The sequence below is a fragment of the Pseudophryne corroboree genome, chromosome 3, assembly GCF_028390025.1.
Source record: "Pseudophryne corroboree isolate aPseCor3 chromosome 3, aPseCor3.hap2, whole genome shotgun sequence".
NCBI classification, from domain to species: Eukaryota; Metazoa; Chordata; class Amphibia; order Anura; family Myobatrachidae; genus Pseudophryne; species Pseudophryne corroboree.
This window is the reverse complement of record NC_086446.1, coordinates 745,241,694-745,260,861: the sequence shown is the minus strand read 5'-3', so window position 1 is coordinate 745,260,861 and position 19,168 is coordinate 745,241,694. Positions and strand designations below refer to the sequence as shown.

The 19,168-nt window shown below is 47.5% G+C and overlaps 1 protein-coding gene across 4 annotated transcripts in view; it reads right to left on the bottom strand.

Moving 5' to 3' along the window:
* The window catches only part of CRTAC1 (cartilage acidic protein 1), a 1,057,458-nt gene that overhangs the window by 645,731 nt on the left and 392,559 nt on the right, over positions 1 to 19,168 (bottom strand). For all 4 annotated transcript variants that reach the window (XM_063962302.1, XM_063962305.1, XM_063962306.1 and 1 more), the window contains exon 3: positions 17,499 to 17,695. In XM_063962302.1, the coding sequence (XP_063818372.1) occupies positions 17,499 to 17,695 (197 nt within the window). The remainder of the gene's footprint in view (positions 1 to 17,498; positions 17,696 to 19,168) is intronic.

Sequence of the window (19,168 nt, the reverse complement as noted above, 5' to 3'; positions counted from 1 at the left end):
GGCATGGACCACCACCTGAGGGGGAATAGAGGTGTTGTGCACGGATTGCGTGCGCCTGCATTCCACCGGCTGATTGGATTCCGGTGTTGGTATCCTGATCGCTGGGATCCTGACAACCGGGATGGTAATTGCATACCGTGTGCGGTACACACCAGGGACCACACCCATAGATTATATTTACCCCTGGAATCCCCCAGCGGTGGACCTGCAGTGTTTACATAAATCAACTGGAAAATGGCAGCCACAGCCATTTCCGAGTGATTAGCACATGCACTCTGGAGATGTCCCTGGGAACAAGGTGCAGGTGCCATGTTCCCGGAGACCTGCGCATGCGCAGTGGTCTCTGGCATTATGCCAGGTAGGAGGGGGCCCACAAAAAAGGCTGCACGTGGGTCCCCTCCTCTCTTAAAACACCCCTGGTTGCGACCATGGGTCAAAAGTGACACAGCAGTTCTTGTAATGGCAAGAAATATGCCTCATACTATATTTTGCTATTGATCACAGTAACAGTACGGAGCACACCAAGCTTTTTTACTTCATGGGTCTGATTCTGAGTCGGAGGCAAGTGCAAATTTGAAGGTTCTTGCTGATGTGAGCTCACTGCGCATGGGCTGAAGAAATAAATCAGTGACTGGGAATTCACTGGGAATATGGCACCGTCCGAGGAGGGGGGAAAGGTTGAAAGCAGTAGAAAACCCTCCCCTGCACCCCCTTCTCCTGCCCCCGCCCCCTGGATTTGAATGGCGCCCCCATGGGTTGATTATTTTTAGAAAGCATGGGCATGCCCCTTTTAAGCCACACCCCCATACCAGTACCGAGGCCCAGCGTGGCTTTCTACGGCTCTGCATATAGTGGTTAGTATAATACAGACAACAAACGTGGAGACTACTCTACGCAAAGACCACAGGCCCTGAGCCCCTGCTAGTTAAAGTATTTTTGCGGACTGTGTGCCTGATTCAGAGATGTAGCTAATGCCGCCGCAGATGCAAACTTGCATACAGTGACTGTGCCAAAATATGCAAATGTCATAGCCGTGGATATTTGCATTGCGATGCCCACTGGCGGGTTCTCTGAACCACAGCTTGCGTACAAGGACACAACCATCGGATGCACATCGGTCAAACACTGACCATCTGACTCAGATGGTTTGAGTAACCCTTTGGCTGCTGGAAGTCAGGTGCCGAAGCCATCGCAACGGAGTATGGAAACGCAGTTGCAAGCTGTGATAGGTCCCCAGAAAAGGTTGCGAGGCCAGCATTTCAGTCACCACCCACTTATTACCTCCCACAAATGGTCCCTGACTGTCAATCATTTTGACTATGAAACTTCACTGTGACCGCAGTCGCAAAACCATCACAGAATGTTCACAGTCCGACTTATATGCATGCGCAGTGGCAGAAAATTGCTCCACTGCATACAGAATCAACATTGCGCCCGTCTTATAATTAGAGATGAGCGCCTGAAATTTTTCGGGTTTTGTGTTTTGGTTTTGGGTTCGGTTCCGCGGCCGTGTTTTGGGTTCGACCGCGTTTTGGCAAAACCTCACCGAATTTTTTTTGTCGGATTCGGGTGTGTTTTGGATTCGGGTGTTTTTTTAAAAAAACACTAAAAAACAGCTTAAATCATAGAATTTGGGGGTCATTTTGATCCCATATTATTATTAACCTCAAAAACCATAATTTCCACTCATTTTCAGTCTATTCTGAATACCTCACACCTCACAATATTATTTTTAGTCCTAAAATTTGCACCAAGGTCGCTGGATGACTAAGCTAAGCGACACTAGTGGCCGACACAAACACCTGGCCCATCTAGGAGTGGCACTGCAGTGTCACGCAGGATGTCCCTTCCAAAAAACCCTCCCCAATCAGCACATGACGCAAAGAAAAAAAGAGGCGCAATGAGGTAGCTGACTGTGTGAGTAAGATAAGCGACCCTAGTGGCCGACACAAACACCGGGCCCATTTAGGAGTGGCACTGCAGTGTCACGCAGGATGTCCCTTCCAAAAAACCCTCCCCAATCAGCACATGACGCAAAGAAAAAAAGAGGCGCAATGAGGTAGCTGACTGTGTGAGTAAGATTAGCGACCCTAGTGGCCGACACAAACACCGGGCCCATTTAGGAGTGGCACTGCAGTGTCACGCAGGATGTCCCTTCCAAAAAACCCTCCCCAATCAGCACATGACGCAAAGAAAAAAAGAGGCGCAATGAGGTAGCTGACTGTGTGAGTAAGATTAGCGACCCTAGTGGCCGACACAAACACCGGGCCCATTTAGGAGTGGCACTGCAGTGTCACGCAGGATGTCCCTTCCAAAAAACCCTCCCCAATCAGCACATGACGCAAAGAAAAAAAGAGGCGCAATGAGGTAGCTGACTGTGTGAGTAAGATTAGCGACCCTAGTGGCCGACACAAACACCGGGCCCATTTAGGAGTGGCACTGCAGTGTCACGCAGGATGTCCCTTCCAAAAAACCCTCCCCAATCAGCACATGACGCAAAGAAAAAAAGAGGCGCAATGAGGTAGCTGACTGTGTGAGTAAGATTAGCGACCCTAGTGGCCGACACAAACACCGGGCCCATTTAGGAGTGGCACTGCAGTGTCACGCAGGATGTCCCTTCCAAAAAACCCTCCCCAATCAGCACATGACGCAAAGAAAAAAAGAGGCGCAATGAGGTAGCTGACTGTGTGAGTAAGATTAGCGACCCTAGTGGCCGACACAAACACCGGGCCCATTTAGGAGTGGCACTGCAGTGTCACGCAGGATGTCCCTTCCAAAAAACCCTCCCCAATCAGCACATGACGCAAAGAAAAAAAGAGGCGCAATGAGGTAGCTGACTGTGTGAGTAAGATTAGCGACCCTAGTGGCCGACACAAACACCGGGCCCATTTAGGAGTGGCACTGCAGTGTCACGCAGGATGTCCCTTCCAAAAAACCCTCCCCAAACAGCACATGACGCAAAGAAAAATAAAAGAAAAAAGAGGTGCAAGATGGAATTGTCCTTGGGCCCTCCCACCCACCCTTATGTTGTATAAACAAAACAGGACATGCACACTTTAACCAACCCATCATTTCAGTGACAGGGTCTGCCACACGACTGTGACTGATATGACGGGTTGGTTTGGACCCCCCCCAAAAAAGAAGCAATTAATCTCTCCTTGCACAAACTGGCTCTACAGAGGCAAGATGTCCACCTCATCATCACCCTCCGATATATCACCGTGTACATCCCCCTCCTCACAGATTATCAATTCGTCCCCACTGGAATCCACCATCTCAGCTCCCTGTGTACTTTGTGGAGGCAATTGCTGCTGGTCAATGTCTCCGCGGAGGAATTGATTATAATTCATTTTAATGAACATCATCTTCTCCACATTTTCTGGATGTAACCTCGTACGCCGATTGCTGACAAGGTGAGCGGCGGCACTAAACACTCTTTCGGAGTACACACTTGTGGGAGGGCAACTTAGGTAAAATAAAGCCAGTTTGTGCAATGGCCTCCAAATTGCCTCTTTTTCCTGCCAGTATAAGTATGGACTGTGTGACGTGCCTACTTGGATGCGGTCACTCATATAATCCTCCACCATTCTTTCAATGGTGAGAGAATCATATGCAGTGACAGTAGACGACATGTCCGTAATCGTTGTCAGGTCCTTCAGTCCGGACCAGATGTCAGCATCAGCAGTCGCTCCAGACTGCCCTGCATCACCGCCAGCGGGTGGGCTCGGAATTCTGAGCCTTTTCCTCGCACCCCCAGTTGCGGGAGAATGTGAAGGAGGAGATGTTGACAGGTCGCGTTCCGCTTGACTTGACAATTTTCTCACCAGCAGGTCTTTCAACCCCAGCAGACTTGTGTCTGCCGGAAAGAGAGATCCAAGGTAGGCTTTAAATCTAGGATCGAGCACGGTGGCCAAAATGTAGTGCTCTGATTTCAACAGATTGACCACCCGTGAATCCTTGTTAAGCGAATTAAGGGCTCCATCCACAAGTCCCACATGCCTAGCGGAATCGCTCCGTGTTAGCTCCTCCTTCAATGTCTCCAGCTTCTTCTGCAAAAGCCTGATGAGGGGAATGACCTGACTCAGGCTGGCAGTGTCTGAACTGACTTCACGTGTGGCAAGTTCAAAGGGCATCAGAACCTTGCACAACGTTGAAATCATTCTCCACTGCGCTTGAGACAGGTGCATTCCACCTCCTATATCGTGCTCAATTGTATAGGCTTGAATGGCCTTTTGCTGCTCCTCCAACCTCTGAAGCATATAGAGGGTTGAATTCCACCTCGTTACCACTTCTTGCTTCAGATGATGGCAGGGCAGGTTCAGTAGTTTTTGGTGGTGCTCCAGTCTTCTGTACGTGGTGCCTGTACGCCGAAAGTGTCCCGCAATTTTTCTGGCCACCGACAGCATCTCTTGCACGCCCCTGTCGTTTTTTAAATAATTCTGCACCACCAAATTCAAGGTATGTGCAAAACATGGGACGTGCTGGAATTTGCCCATATTTAATGCACACACAATATTGCTGGCGTTGTCCGATGCCACAAATCCACAGGAGAGTCCAATTGGGGTAAGCCATTCCGCGATGATCTTCCTCAGTTGCCGTAAGAGGTTTTCAGCTGTGTGCGTATTCTGGAAAGCGGTGATACAAAGCGTAGCCTGCCTAGGAAAGAGTTGGCGTTTGCGAGATGCTGCTACTGGTGCCGCCGCTGCTGTTCTTGCGGCGGGAGTCCATACATCTACCCAGTGGGCTGTCACAGTCATATAGTCCTGACCCTGCCCTGCTCCACTTGTCCACATGTCCGTGGTTAAGTGGACATTGGGTACAACTGCATTTTTTAGGACACTGGTGAGTCTTTTTCTGAGGTCCGTGTACATTCTCGGTATCGCCTGCCTAGAGAAGTGGAACCTAGATGGTATTTGGTAACGGGGGCACACTGCCTCAATAAATTGTCTAGTTCCCTGTGAACTAACGGCGGATACCGGACGCACGTCTAACACCAACATAGTTGTCAAGGCCTCAGTTATCCGCTTTGCAGCAGGATGACTGCTGTGATATTTCATCTTCCTCGCAAAGGACTGTTGAACAGTCAATTGCTTACTGGAAGTAGTACAAGTGGGCTTACGACTTCCCCTCTGGGATGACCATCGACTCCCAGCAGCAACAACAGCAGCGCCAGCAGCAGTAGGCGTTACACGCAAGGATGCATCGGGGGAATCCCAGGCAGGAGAGGACTCGTCAGAATTGCCAGTGACATGGCCTGCAGGACTATTGGCATTCCTGGGGAAGGAGGAAATTGACACTGAGGGAGTTGGTGGGGTGGTTTGCGTGAGCTTGGTTACAAGAGGAAGGGATTTACTGGTCAGTGGACTGTTTCCGCTGTCACCCAAAGTTTTTGAACTTGTCACTGACTTATTATGAATGCGCTGCAGGTGACGTATAAGGGAGGATGTTCCGAGGTGGTTAACGTCCTTACCCCTACTTATTACAGCTTGACAAAGGGAACACACGGCTTGACACCTGTTGTCCGCATTTCTGTTGAAATAGTTCCACACCGAAGAGCTGATTTTTTTGGTATTTTCACCAGGCATGTCAACGGCCATATTCCTCCCACGGACAACAGGTGTCTCCCCGGGTGCCTGACTTAAACAAACCACCTCACCATCAGAATCCTCCTGGTCAATTTCCTCCCCAGCGCCAGCAACACCCATATCCTCCTCATCCTGGTGTACTTCAACACTGACATCTTCAATCTGACTATCAGGAACTGGACTGCGGGTGCTCCTTCCAGCACTTGCAGGGGGCGTGCAAATGGTGGAAGGCGCATGCTCTTCACGTCCAGTGTTGGGAAGGTCAGGCATCGCAACCGACACAATTGGACTCTCCTTGTGGATTTGGGATTTCGAAGAACGCACAGTTCTTTGCGGTGCTACTGCTTTTGCCAGCTTGAGTCTTTTCATTTTTCTAGCGAGAGGCTGAGTGCCTCCATCCTCATGTGAAGCTGAACCACTAGCCATGAACATAGGCCAGGGCCTCAGCCGTTCCTTGCCACTCCGTGTGGTAAATGGCATATTGGCAAGTTTACGCTTCTCCGACGACAATTTTATTTTAGGTTTTGGAGTCCTTTTTTTACTGATATTTGGTGTTTTGGATTTGACATGCTCTGTACTATGACATTGGGCATCGGCCTTGGCAGACGACGTTGCTGGCATTTCATCGTCTCGGCCATGACTAGTGGCAGCAGCTTCAGCACGAGGTGGAAGTGGATCTTGATCTTTCCCTAATTTTGGAACCTCAACATTTTTGTTCTCCATATTTTAATAGGCACAACTAAAAGGCACCTCAGGTAAACAATGGAGATGGATGGATACTAGTATACAATTATGGACGGACTGCCGAGTGCCGACACAGAGGTAGCTACAGCCGTGAACTACCGTACTGTGTCTGCTGCTAATATAGACTGGTTGATAAAGAGATGTCGTAGTATGTATGTATGAAGAAGAAAGAAAAAAAAACCACGGGTAGGTGGTATACAATTATGGACGGACTGCCGAGTGCCGACACAGAGGTAGCCACAGCCATGAACTACCGTACTGTACTGTGTCTGCTGCTAATATAGACTGGTTGATAAAGAGATGTCGTAGTATGTATGTATGAAGAAGAAAGAAAAAAAAACCACGGGTAGGTGGTATACAATTATGGACGGACTGCCGAGTGCCGACACAGAGGTAGCCAAAGCCGTGAACTACCGTACTGTACTGTGTCTGCTGCTAATATAGACTGGTTGATAAAGAGATGTCGTAGTATGTATGTATGAAGAAGAAAGAAAAAAAAACCACGGTTAGGTGGTATACAATTATGGACGGACTGCCGAGTGCCGACACAGAGGTAGCCACAGCCGTGAACTACCGTACTGTACTGTGTCTGCTGCTAATATAGACTGGTTGATAAAGAGATGTCGTAGTATGTATGTATGAAGAAGAAAAAAAAAAAAAACACGGTTAGGTGGTATACAATTATGGACGGACTGCCGAGTGCCGACACAGAGGTAGCCACAGCCGTGAACTACCGTACTGTACTGTGTCTGCTGCTAATATAGACTGGTTGATAAAGAGATGTCGTAGTATGTATGTATGAAGAAGAAAGAAAAAAAAACCACGGTTAGGTGGTATACAATTATGGACGGACTGCCGAGTGCCGACACAGAGGTAGCCACAGCCGTGAACTACCGTACTGTACTGTGTCTGCTGCTAATATAGACTGGTTGATAAAGAGATGTCGTAGTATGTATGTATGAAGAAGAAAGAAAAAAAAACCACGGTTAGGTGGTATACAATTATGGACGGACTGCCGAGTGCCGACACAGAGGTAGCCACAGCCGTGAACTACCGTACTGTACTGTGTCTGCTGCTAATATAGACTGGTTGATAAAGAGATGTCGTAGTATGTATGTATAAAGAAGAAAGAAAAAAAAACCACGGTTAGGTGGAATACAATTATGGACGGACTGCCGAGTGCCGACACAGAGGTAGCCACAGCCGTGAACTACCGTACTGTACTGTGTCTGCTGCTAATATAGACAGGTTGATAAAGAGATGTAGTAGTATGTATGTATAAAGAAGAAAGAAAAAAAAACCACGGGTAGGTGGTATACAATTATGGATGGACTGCCGAGTGCCGACACAGAGGTAGCTACAGCCGTGAACTACCGTACTGTGTCTGCTGCGACTGGATGATAAATAATGATATAAAAAATATATATATATCACTACTGCAGCCGGACAGGTATATATATTATATAATGACGGACCTGCTGGACACTGTCTGTCAGCAGAATGAGTTTTTTATAGAATAAAAAAAAAAACACCACACAAGTGAAGTCACACGACGAGTGTTTAACTTTTTCAGGCAATCACAATATAGTATACTACTAACTATACTGGTGGTCAGTGTGGTCAGGTCACTGGTCAGTCACACTGGCAGTGGCACTCCTGCAGCAAAAGTGTGCACTGTTTAATTTTAATATAATATGTACTCCTGGCTCCTGCTATAACCTATAACTGGCACTGCAGTGCTCCCCAGTCTCCCCCACAATTATAAGCTGTGTGAGCTGAGCACAGTCAGATATATAATATATACATAGATGATGCAGCACACTGGGCTGAGCAGTGCACACAGATATGGTATGTGACTGCCTTGTACTCCTGGCTCCTGCTATAACCTATAACTGGCACTGCAGTGCTCCCCAGTCTCCCCCACAATTATAAGCTGTGTGAGCTGAGCACAGTCAGATATATAATATATACATAGATGATGCAGCACACTGGGCTGAGCAGTGCACACAGATATGGTATGTGACTGTCTTGTACTCCTGGCTCCTGCTATAACCTATAACTGGCACTGCAGTGCTCCCCAGTCTCCCCCACAATTATAAGCTGTGTGAGCTGAGCACAGTCAGATATATAATATATACATAGATGATGCAGGCATGCAGCACACTGGGCTGAGCAGTGCACACAGATATGGTATGTGACTGAGTCACTGTGTGTACCGTTTTTTTCAGGCAGAGAACGGATATATTAAATAAAACAACTGCACTGCTGGTGGTCACTGTGGTCAGTCACTAAACTCTGCACTCTCTTCTACAGTATCAGCCTCAGGTCAATCTCTCTCTCTCTCTCCTAATCTAAATGGAGAGGACGCCAGCCACGTCCTCTCCCTATCAATCTCAATGCACGTGTGAAAATGGCGGCGACGCGCGGCTCCTTATATAGAATCCGAGTCTCGTGAGAATCCGACAGCGTCATGATGACGTTCGGGCGCGCTCGGGTTAACCGAGCAAGGCGGGAAGATCCGAGTCGCTCGGACCCGTGAAAAAAAACATGAAGTTCGTGCGGGTTCGGATTCAGAGAAACCGAACCCGCTCATCTCTACTTATAATCAGCCTCATAAACTGCCCTGCACATGTATATTTTGAAAAAGCAAAGTTTGAATCCCTCGCATTTGCCCTTGAATATTTCTATGTCCCATATGTAAGACTCAAATCGCATTGATTAAGGTGACAACAAATGAAAGTCCTAATGTTCTGCTCAAATCTGCAATGTTTTCTCAAACCGGTAATTCCGACAGAATAATCTGCTCACCTTTGCAGAAAACTGCATCACTACAATACTATTACTTGGAATAACAGCAAGTAATTAATCATCGGAGAGGCGCCAAAATCTATGCCATATGCTTAAATATGCTATAAATATACTGCCTGGAACCTAATATAAGATGCCCAGATCTCTATGCAGTAAATGTTTAGGATTATAAAAAAAAAAGAAGAGAACATTAATTGGTTAATTAAATGTGAATTAGACAAATCCCCAAACCCTGGCACGTCAGCGGACCGCAGTTACTAATAACGTTTCCTGAACAATAGCTAAATGAGACTTTATATATTTCCAAATGATACTGTATCTATGGGAATATAAACATCTCTGGCATATACAGTATATATATATTTTTTTAAAGAAGAAAGCAGACAACCTGTGTTAATTGGCTACAAAGGCTCACCGCAGACATCTGCTTTGCTAAGGTAATTAGTGATATTTTTTTTACAATACGAGATAAATCAGGACACAAATGACAGTTCTTAAAGGAGACCTGTTCTAAAAGTAAGATTTGTAATACATTGCGTAAATATTCAATATATATTTTATATATATATACAGCACCAGCTGCAATTCAGTGGCGTAACTACTGCCCCCGCAGCCCTCGCGGTGGCTTGGGGGCGCAGGGCTGCGGGGGCGCCGCCACTGATTTAGCGCAGATTGACATGCGGACGAGCATCCGCATGTCAATCTGCTGTCTCCTCTCCCTCCGCTGCTGTAAGGAGGGACACGGAGGGCACAGCGCGCTCCTCTCCTGTGTCCCTCCTGGGTCTCCGGCGGGTCTAATACATGAAGTGCCGTTCGTGAGCTTTGATTGGCTCACGAACCGGCACTTCCTTTAACAGACCCGCCGGAGACCCAGGAGGGACACAGGAGAGGCACGCGCTGTGCCCTCCGTGTCCCTCCATCACAAAACAGCGGGGGAGCATATGCGGCACAGGGGGAGGGGGTCATATGTGGCACTCTGGAGGTATATGTGTACCTGGCACATGGAGGGGGGGCTATATTTGGCACTGGGGGCATGTGAGTACCTGGCACTGTGGGGGAATAACTGGCACTGGGGGCATATGTGGCACTGGGGGGGGGGGTATATGTGTACCTGGCACATGGGGGGGGGGGCTATATTTGGCACTGGGGGCATGTGAGTACCTGGCACTGTGGCGGAATATCTGGCACTAGGGGCATATGTGGCACTGAGGGGGTATATGTGTACCTGGCACATGGGGGTGCTATATTTGGCACTGGGGGCATGTGAGTACCTGGCAATGTGGGGGAATATCTGGCACTGGGGGCATATGTGGCACTGGGAGCACAGCCCTAACAACAAGCACTACCCCCTAGCAACGAGCATGACACCCAGTGCATGAAACCCCTGGCAACGAGCATGACACCCTGAGCATGAAACCCCTGGCAACGAGCATGACACCCTGAGCATGAAAACCCCTGGCACCGTGCATGGAACCAAGAGCATGAAACACCTGGCAACGAGCAGGTAATTTAAAAGTAATTAGAAGCCTTACTGTAGGACTTTATGTGTAATGGGCATTACGGTGTGTGGCATAATGTATCACAGACATTGCGGTGTGTGTCATAATGTATCACAGGCATTACGGTGTGTGGCATACTATATTACGGGCATTGTGGTATGTGGTATAATATCTCAGGGGCATTGCAGTGTGGCATAATGTATAACGGGCATTGCGGTGTGTGGCATAGGGTATAACGGGCATTGCGGTATGTGTCACAGGCATTACGGTGTGTGGTATACTATATCACTGGCATTGTGGTATGTGGTATAATGTCTCAGGGTCATTGCAGTGTGTGGCATAATGTATCACGGACATTGCGGTGTGTGTCATAATGTGTCATGCATTACGGTGTGTTGTATACTATATCACGGGCATTGTGGTATGTGGTATAATGTCTCAGGATCATTGCGGTGTGTGTCATAATGTGTCACAGACATTGTATGTGCTATAATGTATCAGGGGCATTGCAGTGTGTAGCATAATGTATAACGGGCATTGCGATTCCTGTTATAATGTGTCACAGGAATTACGATGTGTGGCATAATGTGTCGGGGGCATTACGGTGTGTGCATATTGTGTCATGTGCATTATTGTGTGTGGCATAATGTCTAAGGGCCATTGCAGTATGTGGCATAATGTATACTGCCCATTACTATAAGGAGGAAAAATGACAAATAATGTAAGGGGCATGAATCAGGATTATTTTTCTTTCCTGTGGTGGCTAACGTCTGGGCGTGCAGGTTGCAAAACTGGGGTATAAGGCAGTCTTTTCCTGCAATGCCACACCCCTTTATGTGAAGCCACGCCCATTTCAACGAAGCCACACACCCTTTTTGTGGTGCGCGTGTTTGTCCCTTAACTAGTGCCAATTATGGGGGATGGGGGATTGGGGGGGGGGGGGGGGGGGCGCCGAATAATTTTTTGGCTTGGGGGAGAAAAAATTCTAGTTACCCCACTGCTGCAATTAGAACACAAATCACCTTCCAGATTTTTTGGGGGATAAGAATATGTCACAGGATTCATGAAAATCTACAAAAAAAACATGATATAAAAATACGTCATCTCTGACAGGTGAGTTTGTCTAAACGGTTGTAGAGATCAGTGCTGTGTTTTTTTTATTAAATAAAAAAAAGTGCATGTGTATCTGGGGAGAAGGAGGCACGTGTGCAGACTCCGTCTAGGGCCCCCTCCTCTCTTGCCGGCAGCCGTTGTAGACTCTGGGCACTAGAGTCACCAAAGGGACCTAGCGCTGTCCCAGAATCTAGTGTGCATGTGCAGGTATCTGGGAAATTTGCACGGCGGCCATTTTCCCAGATATTTTCTTACTACGAATGCGCAGCATCTATTTTCCCAGTGTTCCTTGCAGTGCTGCTGCTGCCAACTTGGGACTCTGGAGTATTGAAAAAAAATAAAATAATAATAATAATAATATTTATATAGCGCTCTTTCTCCAATAGGACTCAAGGCGCTTAACAGATACATAGCATAATATAGTACAGAAAATAATTACCGTATATACTCGAGTATAAGCCGACTTTTTCAGCACATTTTTCTGTGCTGAAAAAGCCCCCCTCGGCTTATACTCGAGTCAATGGCTGCAGCAGACGCCGTGGGCTGTGTGGGCGTCCGCTGCAGCCGGCTCCAGGACAGACACTAGAGGTCATTATTGACCTCTAGTGTCTGTGCGCGTTGCTATGGGAGAGACGTCATGACGTCTCTCCCATAGAGATGATCGGGTGCCGGGGAGCGGGCGGCCGCACGGAGCGGCGGCCGGACGGAGCGTGCGGCCGGATGGAGCGAGCGGACGGACGGAGCGGAGCAGCGCAGCAGCAGAAGAAGCGGTCGGGAAGCAGGAGCGGGGCAGTGGTAAGTATTGTTTTTGTGTGTGTTTGTAAGCGGCGACGGGGGCACTGCAACAGGGGGCAAAGAAAGAAGGGGGCACTGCAACAGGGGGCAAAGAAAGAAGGGGGCACTGCAACAGGGGGCAAAGAAAGAAGGAGGCACAACTACTGGGGGCAATGAAAGGGGGCACAACTACTGGGGGCAATGAAAGGGGGCACAACTACTGGGGGCAAAGAAAGAGGTGCACAACTACTGGGGGCAAAGAAGGGGCATAACTACTGGGGGCAAAGCAACGGCAGCATGTTTTTATCTGGCACTGTGGGGGGATATCTGTTACTGGGGGTATATGTGGCACTGGGGGCACAACCCTAGCAACAAGCATTACCCCCTGGCAACAAGCATAACACCTACCGCATGAAACCCCTGGCAACGAGCATGACACCCTGAGCATGAACACCCCTGGCACCGTACATTTCCCACCCTAGGCTTATACTCGAGTCAGTCATTTTTCCCATTTTTATGTGGTAAAATTAGGTATCTCGGCTTATATTCGGGTCGACTTATACTCGAGTATATACGGTAAGTAAATTTTCATAAAATACAGAAGCATGAAGATACTAAAAGGGACATTATGGGAATGCTTGAGTAAACAGAAAAGTCTTGAGTCTACTTTTGAAGGATTCTATAGTTGGGGCCTCTCGCACTGTGCGGGAAGTGAGTTCCATAGAGTCGGAGCCGCATGACTAAAAGTTCCACCCCCAGATGAATTACGGTAGATTCTAGGTACTGCTAAAAGTCCTTCATCTACAGATCGCAGTAATCGAGTGGGGCAGTATGGGGTCAGAATCTGTTTCAGGTACCTTGGGCCTTGGTCATGTAATGCTTTGAAACTCAGTAAGCCAATCTTGAAGATGATTCGCCATCGTACAGGCAGCCAGTGAATGGAGTAGAGGATGGGTGTTATGTGGCTAGAACGGGGCTGGTTGGTTAATAGCCTGGCAGCTGTGTTTTGCACCAGCTGTAAGCGTTGCAATTCTTTTGCTGGTAGACCAAGGTAGAGGGCATTACAGTAGTCTAAACGAGATGATACAAATGTATGTATGACTTTTGGCAGATCATCTGAGGGAATTAAGTGCTTGATTCTGGCTATGTTCCTCAGGTGAAAGAATGAGGATTTGATTGTGGCTGATATCTGATGTTTAAGTGTCAAGCCACCATCCAGGACAACGCCAAGATTCCGCACACGATCACTGGTCTGTAATTCTGAATCCCCGAGTGTAAGTCCAGTTGGTTGGCTATGCTGCAGTCTTGTCCTTTGATGTTGCGGTCGTATCATAAGGACCTCTGTTTTATCCGGGTTCAGTCGCAGCCAACTGGCGCTCATCCACTCCTGTAGTTCAGATAGACAGCCATTTAGGGTTGCTATTGGGTTATCAGTGCCCGGAGCAAAGGACAAGTACAGTTGTGTATCATCTGCATAGCAGTGGTAGACCAGGCCATGGCGCCTGATTATTTCGCCCAATGGGAGCATGTATACTGCAAAAAGCATGGGGGATAGTATAGAACCTTGTGGGACACCACATGGCAATGGCACTGGTGGTGAGGAGTATAATCCAGATGATACTCTCTGTGACCTGCCTGTGAGAAATGATTTGAACCAGTTTAGGACTGTGCCATCCAGACCAGAAAATGGGTGCAGGTTGGGGGGCCCACGTGCACTGCACACACTGCACCCATTACAAATATGGCACTGGCCCTCCCCTCACCCCACCATCCCACATTTAACAAGTACTAGTGTTTGAAGCCCAGGCTGGTAGCAGTAATAATGTGGAGAGGGGGGAGCCAGCATGAGTGCCATCCAGCTTGGGGTGGACCAGTATGAGGCTGTATTCCTTAGGGGATCTAGGATTTCTATTAAAACAAAACAAAGTGTGGCCCCCGCCTTTGGGAAAAACCAGCCCCATAGTGACAACACTTATTTCTAACACTCTCGGAAGGCGGATAATGGGTTAATTATCATAGCTACAGTAAATGTAAGACAATGGGCTAGATGCATCATCGCTTGAAAAGTGATAAAATGGAGAGTGAAAAGTACCAGCCAATCACTTCCTAACAACCATGTCACATGCTGTGTTTGAAAAATGGAAGTTAGGAGCTGATAAAATGAACACTAATATTATAGGATTGTTATTGGTTCACGGCAGGGTATTTTATCACGGGAGCACCAGCACCATATAGCGGAAAAACAGCGCCAGTGACCGCAATGTAGCAAAGTCAGCAAGCCCGAAGCGTTTAGTAGTTCAGGAGGGAAACATTCTTCAAAGGAAGAGAAGTATTAGAACTCGAGGACATACACTGAGACTGGAGGGGGGGAAGGTTCAGAGGAAATTTAAGGAAAAATTACTTCACAGAAAGGGTAGTGGATAAGTGGAATAGTCTCCCATCAGAGGTGGTAGAGGCTAAGACTGTAGAGCAATTTAAACATGCTTGGGATAGGCATATGAATATCCTTACAAAGAATTAAGGTTCAAAAAGGGTTGAGATTACCTAAAGGATAAAAAAAAAGGGGCAGACTAAATGGGCCAAGTGGTTCTTATCTGCCGTCAAATTCAATGTTTCTATGTTTCTATACACCCCCCCGACTCATATGCACCGTGCAACCTGCTCTCATTTTATATACACCACTGTATGGGTTACACCCTATTTGTAAGCACTGCTTTTTATTCCTACATAATACCCCAGACTGGACACCATAGCGTTCTCTGCACATCTATATTTAGTTTATGTACGGCATGAGGATTGTCACACGCCCATTCCCATCTGAGGTGGTAGAATGGCGACAAACATCTCTCAGTACAAAATCACTTTATGGACGTGCTCATAACTTCTGAATGTTCGTTCAACAACAGTCTCTTTTTTTGTGGAAATAACAGAATTCACATTGAAAATAGTGCGACAATGGTGATATAAAATACTATTCCTAACATAGATTTGTATTAAAGATGACAAGATAAGAAAGAAACAACAAATTAAAGTAACAAGAAACTTATGCTGAAAGAATTAGGGCCTAATTCAGACCTGATTGCAGCAGCAAAATTGTTCTCTAATGGGCAAAACCATGGGGGTCATTCCGAGTTGATCGTAGCTGTGCTAAATTTAGCACAGCTACGATCAGGCACACTGACATGCGGGGGAACGCCTAGCACAGGGCTAGTCTGCCCCACATGAAAGGCCCTACCCCGTCGCAGAAGTATAAAAGCATCATACGGCGGCGATGCTTTTGTACTTCAGGAGTAGCTCCCAGACAGTGCAGCTCCCGGGTTGCAGCGGCTGCGTGTGACGTCATGCAGCCACCGCGGCCCGGCACGGTACGGCCACGCTTGCTTTGGCCGAACCGCGCCCCTTAAACGGCGGCTTAACACCGCCGTCCCGCCCCCTCCTGCCCAGTGACCGCCTCTGCCTGTCAATCAGGCAGAGGCGATCACTAGCTATAGACAGCCGTCGGTTGTCTGGCATGCGCCGGCACACTGCGGCGCTGGCGAATGCGCAGTTCAGACCCGATCGCTGCTGTGCAAAAACGCACAGCAGCAATCGGGCCTGAATGATCCCCCATGTGCACTACAGGTGGAGCAGATATAACATGTGCAGAGAGAGTTAGATTTGGGTGGGTTATATTGTTTCTGTGCAGGGTAAATACTGGCTGCTTTATTTTTTACACTGCAATTTAGATTTCAGTTTGAACACACCCCACCCAAATATAACACTCTCTGCACATGTTACCCCCCCCACCCCCCCTGCAGTGCACACAGTTTTGGCCATTAGAGAACAATTTTGCTTCTACGATCAGGTCTGAATTAGGCCCTTAATTCCAAATGGACACTGGAACACAACAAGCACAAACAGTCACATCATCAGAGCATAGAGGCATAGCAACCTTAGAGGCTACGGGGTGGAAATTATCAAAGTTTGGAGAGACATAAAATTGTGAGAGATAAATTACTAGCCAATCAGTTTCTATCAGGGATGGACTGGGGGCCTCAAACGGTCCCTGCTCTATGGCACGCGGCTCATCAAGGTATGTTCTAGCGGCACGCCCGTCTTTCTGTATGCCTTGTGGATGAGCACAGAGCCGGGAGGCTCGTCCAGCCCCTGACTCTCATCTGCCGTATGGCCAAGTAGAGCTGCTCAGCCAGGCAATTATGCCGCACAGGCCCATCAGGCCCTTGGCCCTCCAGCCCTGGATTCTACCTTACATTTTAGAGGCTGTGTTTAAAAAAAAAAAAGACAATTAGGAGCTGATTGGTTGCTATTTTATCTCTCACAACTTTAACTCTCTCCAAGCTTTGAGCAATATACCTCTTTAAGACCATACACCCTCTCCCACCAACAGCAACACCCCTGTAGCCTGAGGACTACCCCGTAGCCACGCTGGCCCATCACAACACACATATAGTGACCGTGTTCTGCACCAGTCCTATTTCCCAAACCTTCTCCCATTCTTTGGGCGGGATTCAATTCTTTTCACCCCTTTCCACACTCGTTCTGTTTCTGCCCTCAGGGACGTTGTATCCTTATTTCAGCTCGCTACGTCCGGAGTAGTGAGGCACCTAACCCTTTACACAGCTAAACCCGATTACTATGGGCGAAATATGCGCGATAACGGAGATCATTTCAGAAAGGAAATTGGGCGTGATATATCATTTGAATCTCACCCTTTATGTTGCTCTTTATTAGGAGATAAAAGACACTATGGGGGAGATTCAAATGTTTGAAAAGTCAGTTGGGAGTCTGTTTTTTCCTATCTAATAGACAGGAAAAAACAGACACCCAACCGACTTTTCAAACATTTGAATTTCCCCCCTATCTGTCAGTGCTAACAAGAGCCACCTCGCCACCTGATAGGACATCTAGCACGGAGTACAAGTGGAGGGTACGGCAGCCGCACGTCAGTCACACGTGTCCCCAGGATTCTTCCTACCTGAGAAAGCGTTGTTTGTGTTCAGGAAATAAATCTCCTCTCGCCCATCACCATCTATATCACAGGCGGTGACCCCAATGGCGTTGCCCTGGCGATCCCGGAGTGAATAAAATGGAGAGTTCCGCTCATCCACTGCTATATTCACCAGACGACCTTTTTCTTTGATGTATTTCAGCACAAGATTGGGTCCGTTATAGCTACAAAAAAAGGTAGAAAAAACATAAATAAACTGAAATCAAAAGCTCCGACAATCAGACAATCAGAAGGTTTTTCCCTCACAAGGAAAAGAGAAAAAGAAGCTTTAACAAATATTTCATGGAAAAGAACATAATGACCAATATGGGTATTTTTTAAGTGCAAGGTTTCTATTCATACATTGATCTGCAATATACTGTATACACATACACAGGAGCGTAACCAGAACTTTGTGGGCCCTATAGCAACATACTGTATTGAAGGGGCCCCTGTCCCAATGCTTCTAGAGATGCAGCTATTATTAATTGTATGCCCTGTAATAGTGCCCTAGTTTATTTTATGGACCATCATAGTTCGTATGATGGGGGTCATTCCGAGTTGATCGCTCGCTAGCAGTTTTTAGCAGCCGTGCAAACGCTATGCCGCCGCCCACTGGGAGTGTATTTTAGCTTAGCAGAAGTGCGAACGCATGTGCAGCCGAGTTCTGCAAAAACAGTTTGTGCAGTTTCTGAGTAGCTCTGAACCTACTCAGCGCTTGCGATCACTTCAGCCTATTCGTGTCCGGATTTGACATCATACACCCGCCCAGCGACCACCCAGCTACGCCTGCGTTTTTTTAGACACGCCTGCGTTTTTGCAAACCCTCCCTGAAAACGGTCAGTTGACACCCAGAAACGCCCCTTTCTGTCAATCTTCTTGTGGCCGTCAGTGCGACTGAAAACTTCGCTAGAACCTGTGCACAACCACAACGGGCTTTGTACCCGTACAACGCGCGTGCGCATTGCGGGGCATACGCATGCGCAGAAATGCCGTTTTTAAGCCTGATCGCTGCGCTGCAAACAATGGCAGCTAGCGATCAACTCAAAATTACCCCCCATATACAGTGTCCTCAGTTCATATTGTGCCGCACAATAGTGCCTCCATTTCATACTGTGCCACATTAGAGTGCCCTCCAGTTCACATTATGCCACGTTACAGGACCTTAGTTCATATTATGCTGCACCATAGTGCCTCCATTTCATATTCTGCCACATTAAAACCTCCCAGTTCTTATGTAACATTACATGACCTACACATTACAATGAGCAGGTCAGATTATGACACGTTACAGTGCCCTACAGTTCATATTGTGCCACATTACAGTGACCCCTTACCTGATAACATCCACTACACACTCCCCTCGCAGAAAATGTAATGTCACACAGCTCAGGCTGGGCTATGGATCAGACCCAATTGCTTAGCAGGCAAATCTGGGAAATTGGTATGCAGCTTTATAACCTGGGTGCAGGCCCCCTAAGCCTCCGGGCCCCATAGCAATGGCACCCCTCGCACTCAGTATAGTTACGCCTGTGCATCTATACTCACATATACTGTAAGTGTGCTAAAGATGAGCAGTTCAGTTATGAGGTTCTTTTCGCCAACTGAGCGCAATCTGAAAACGTCGAAAACGTCATCTTATTGGCTATCCAAAATAT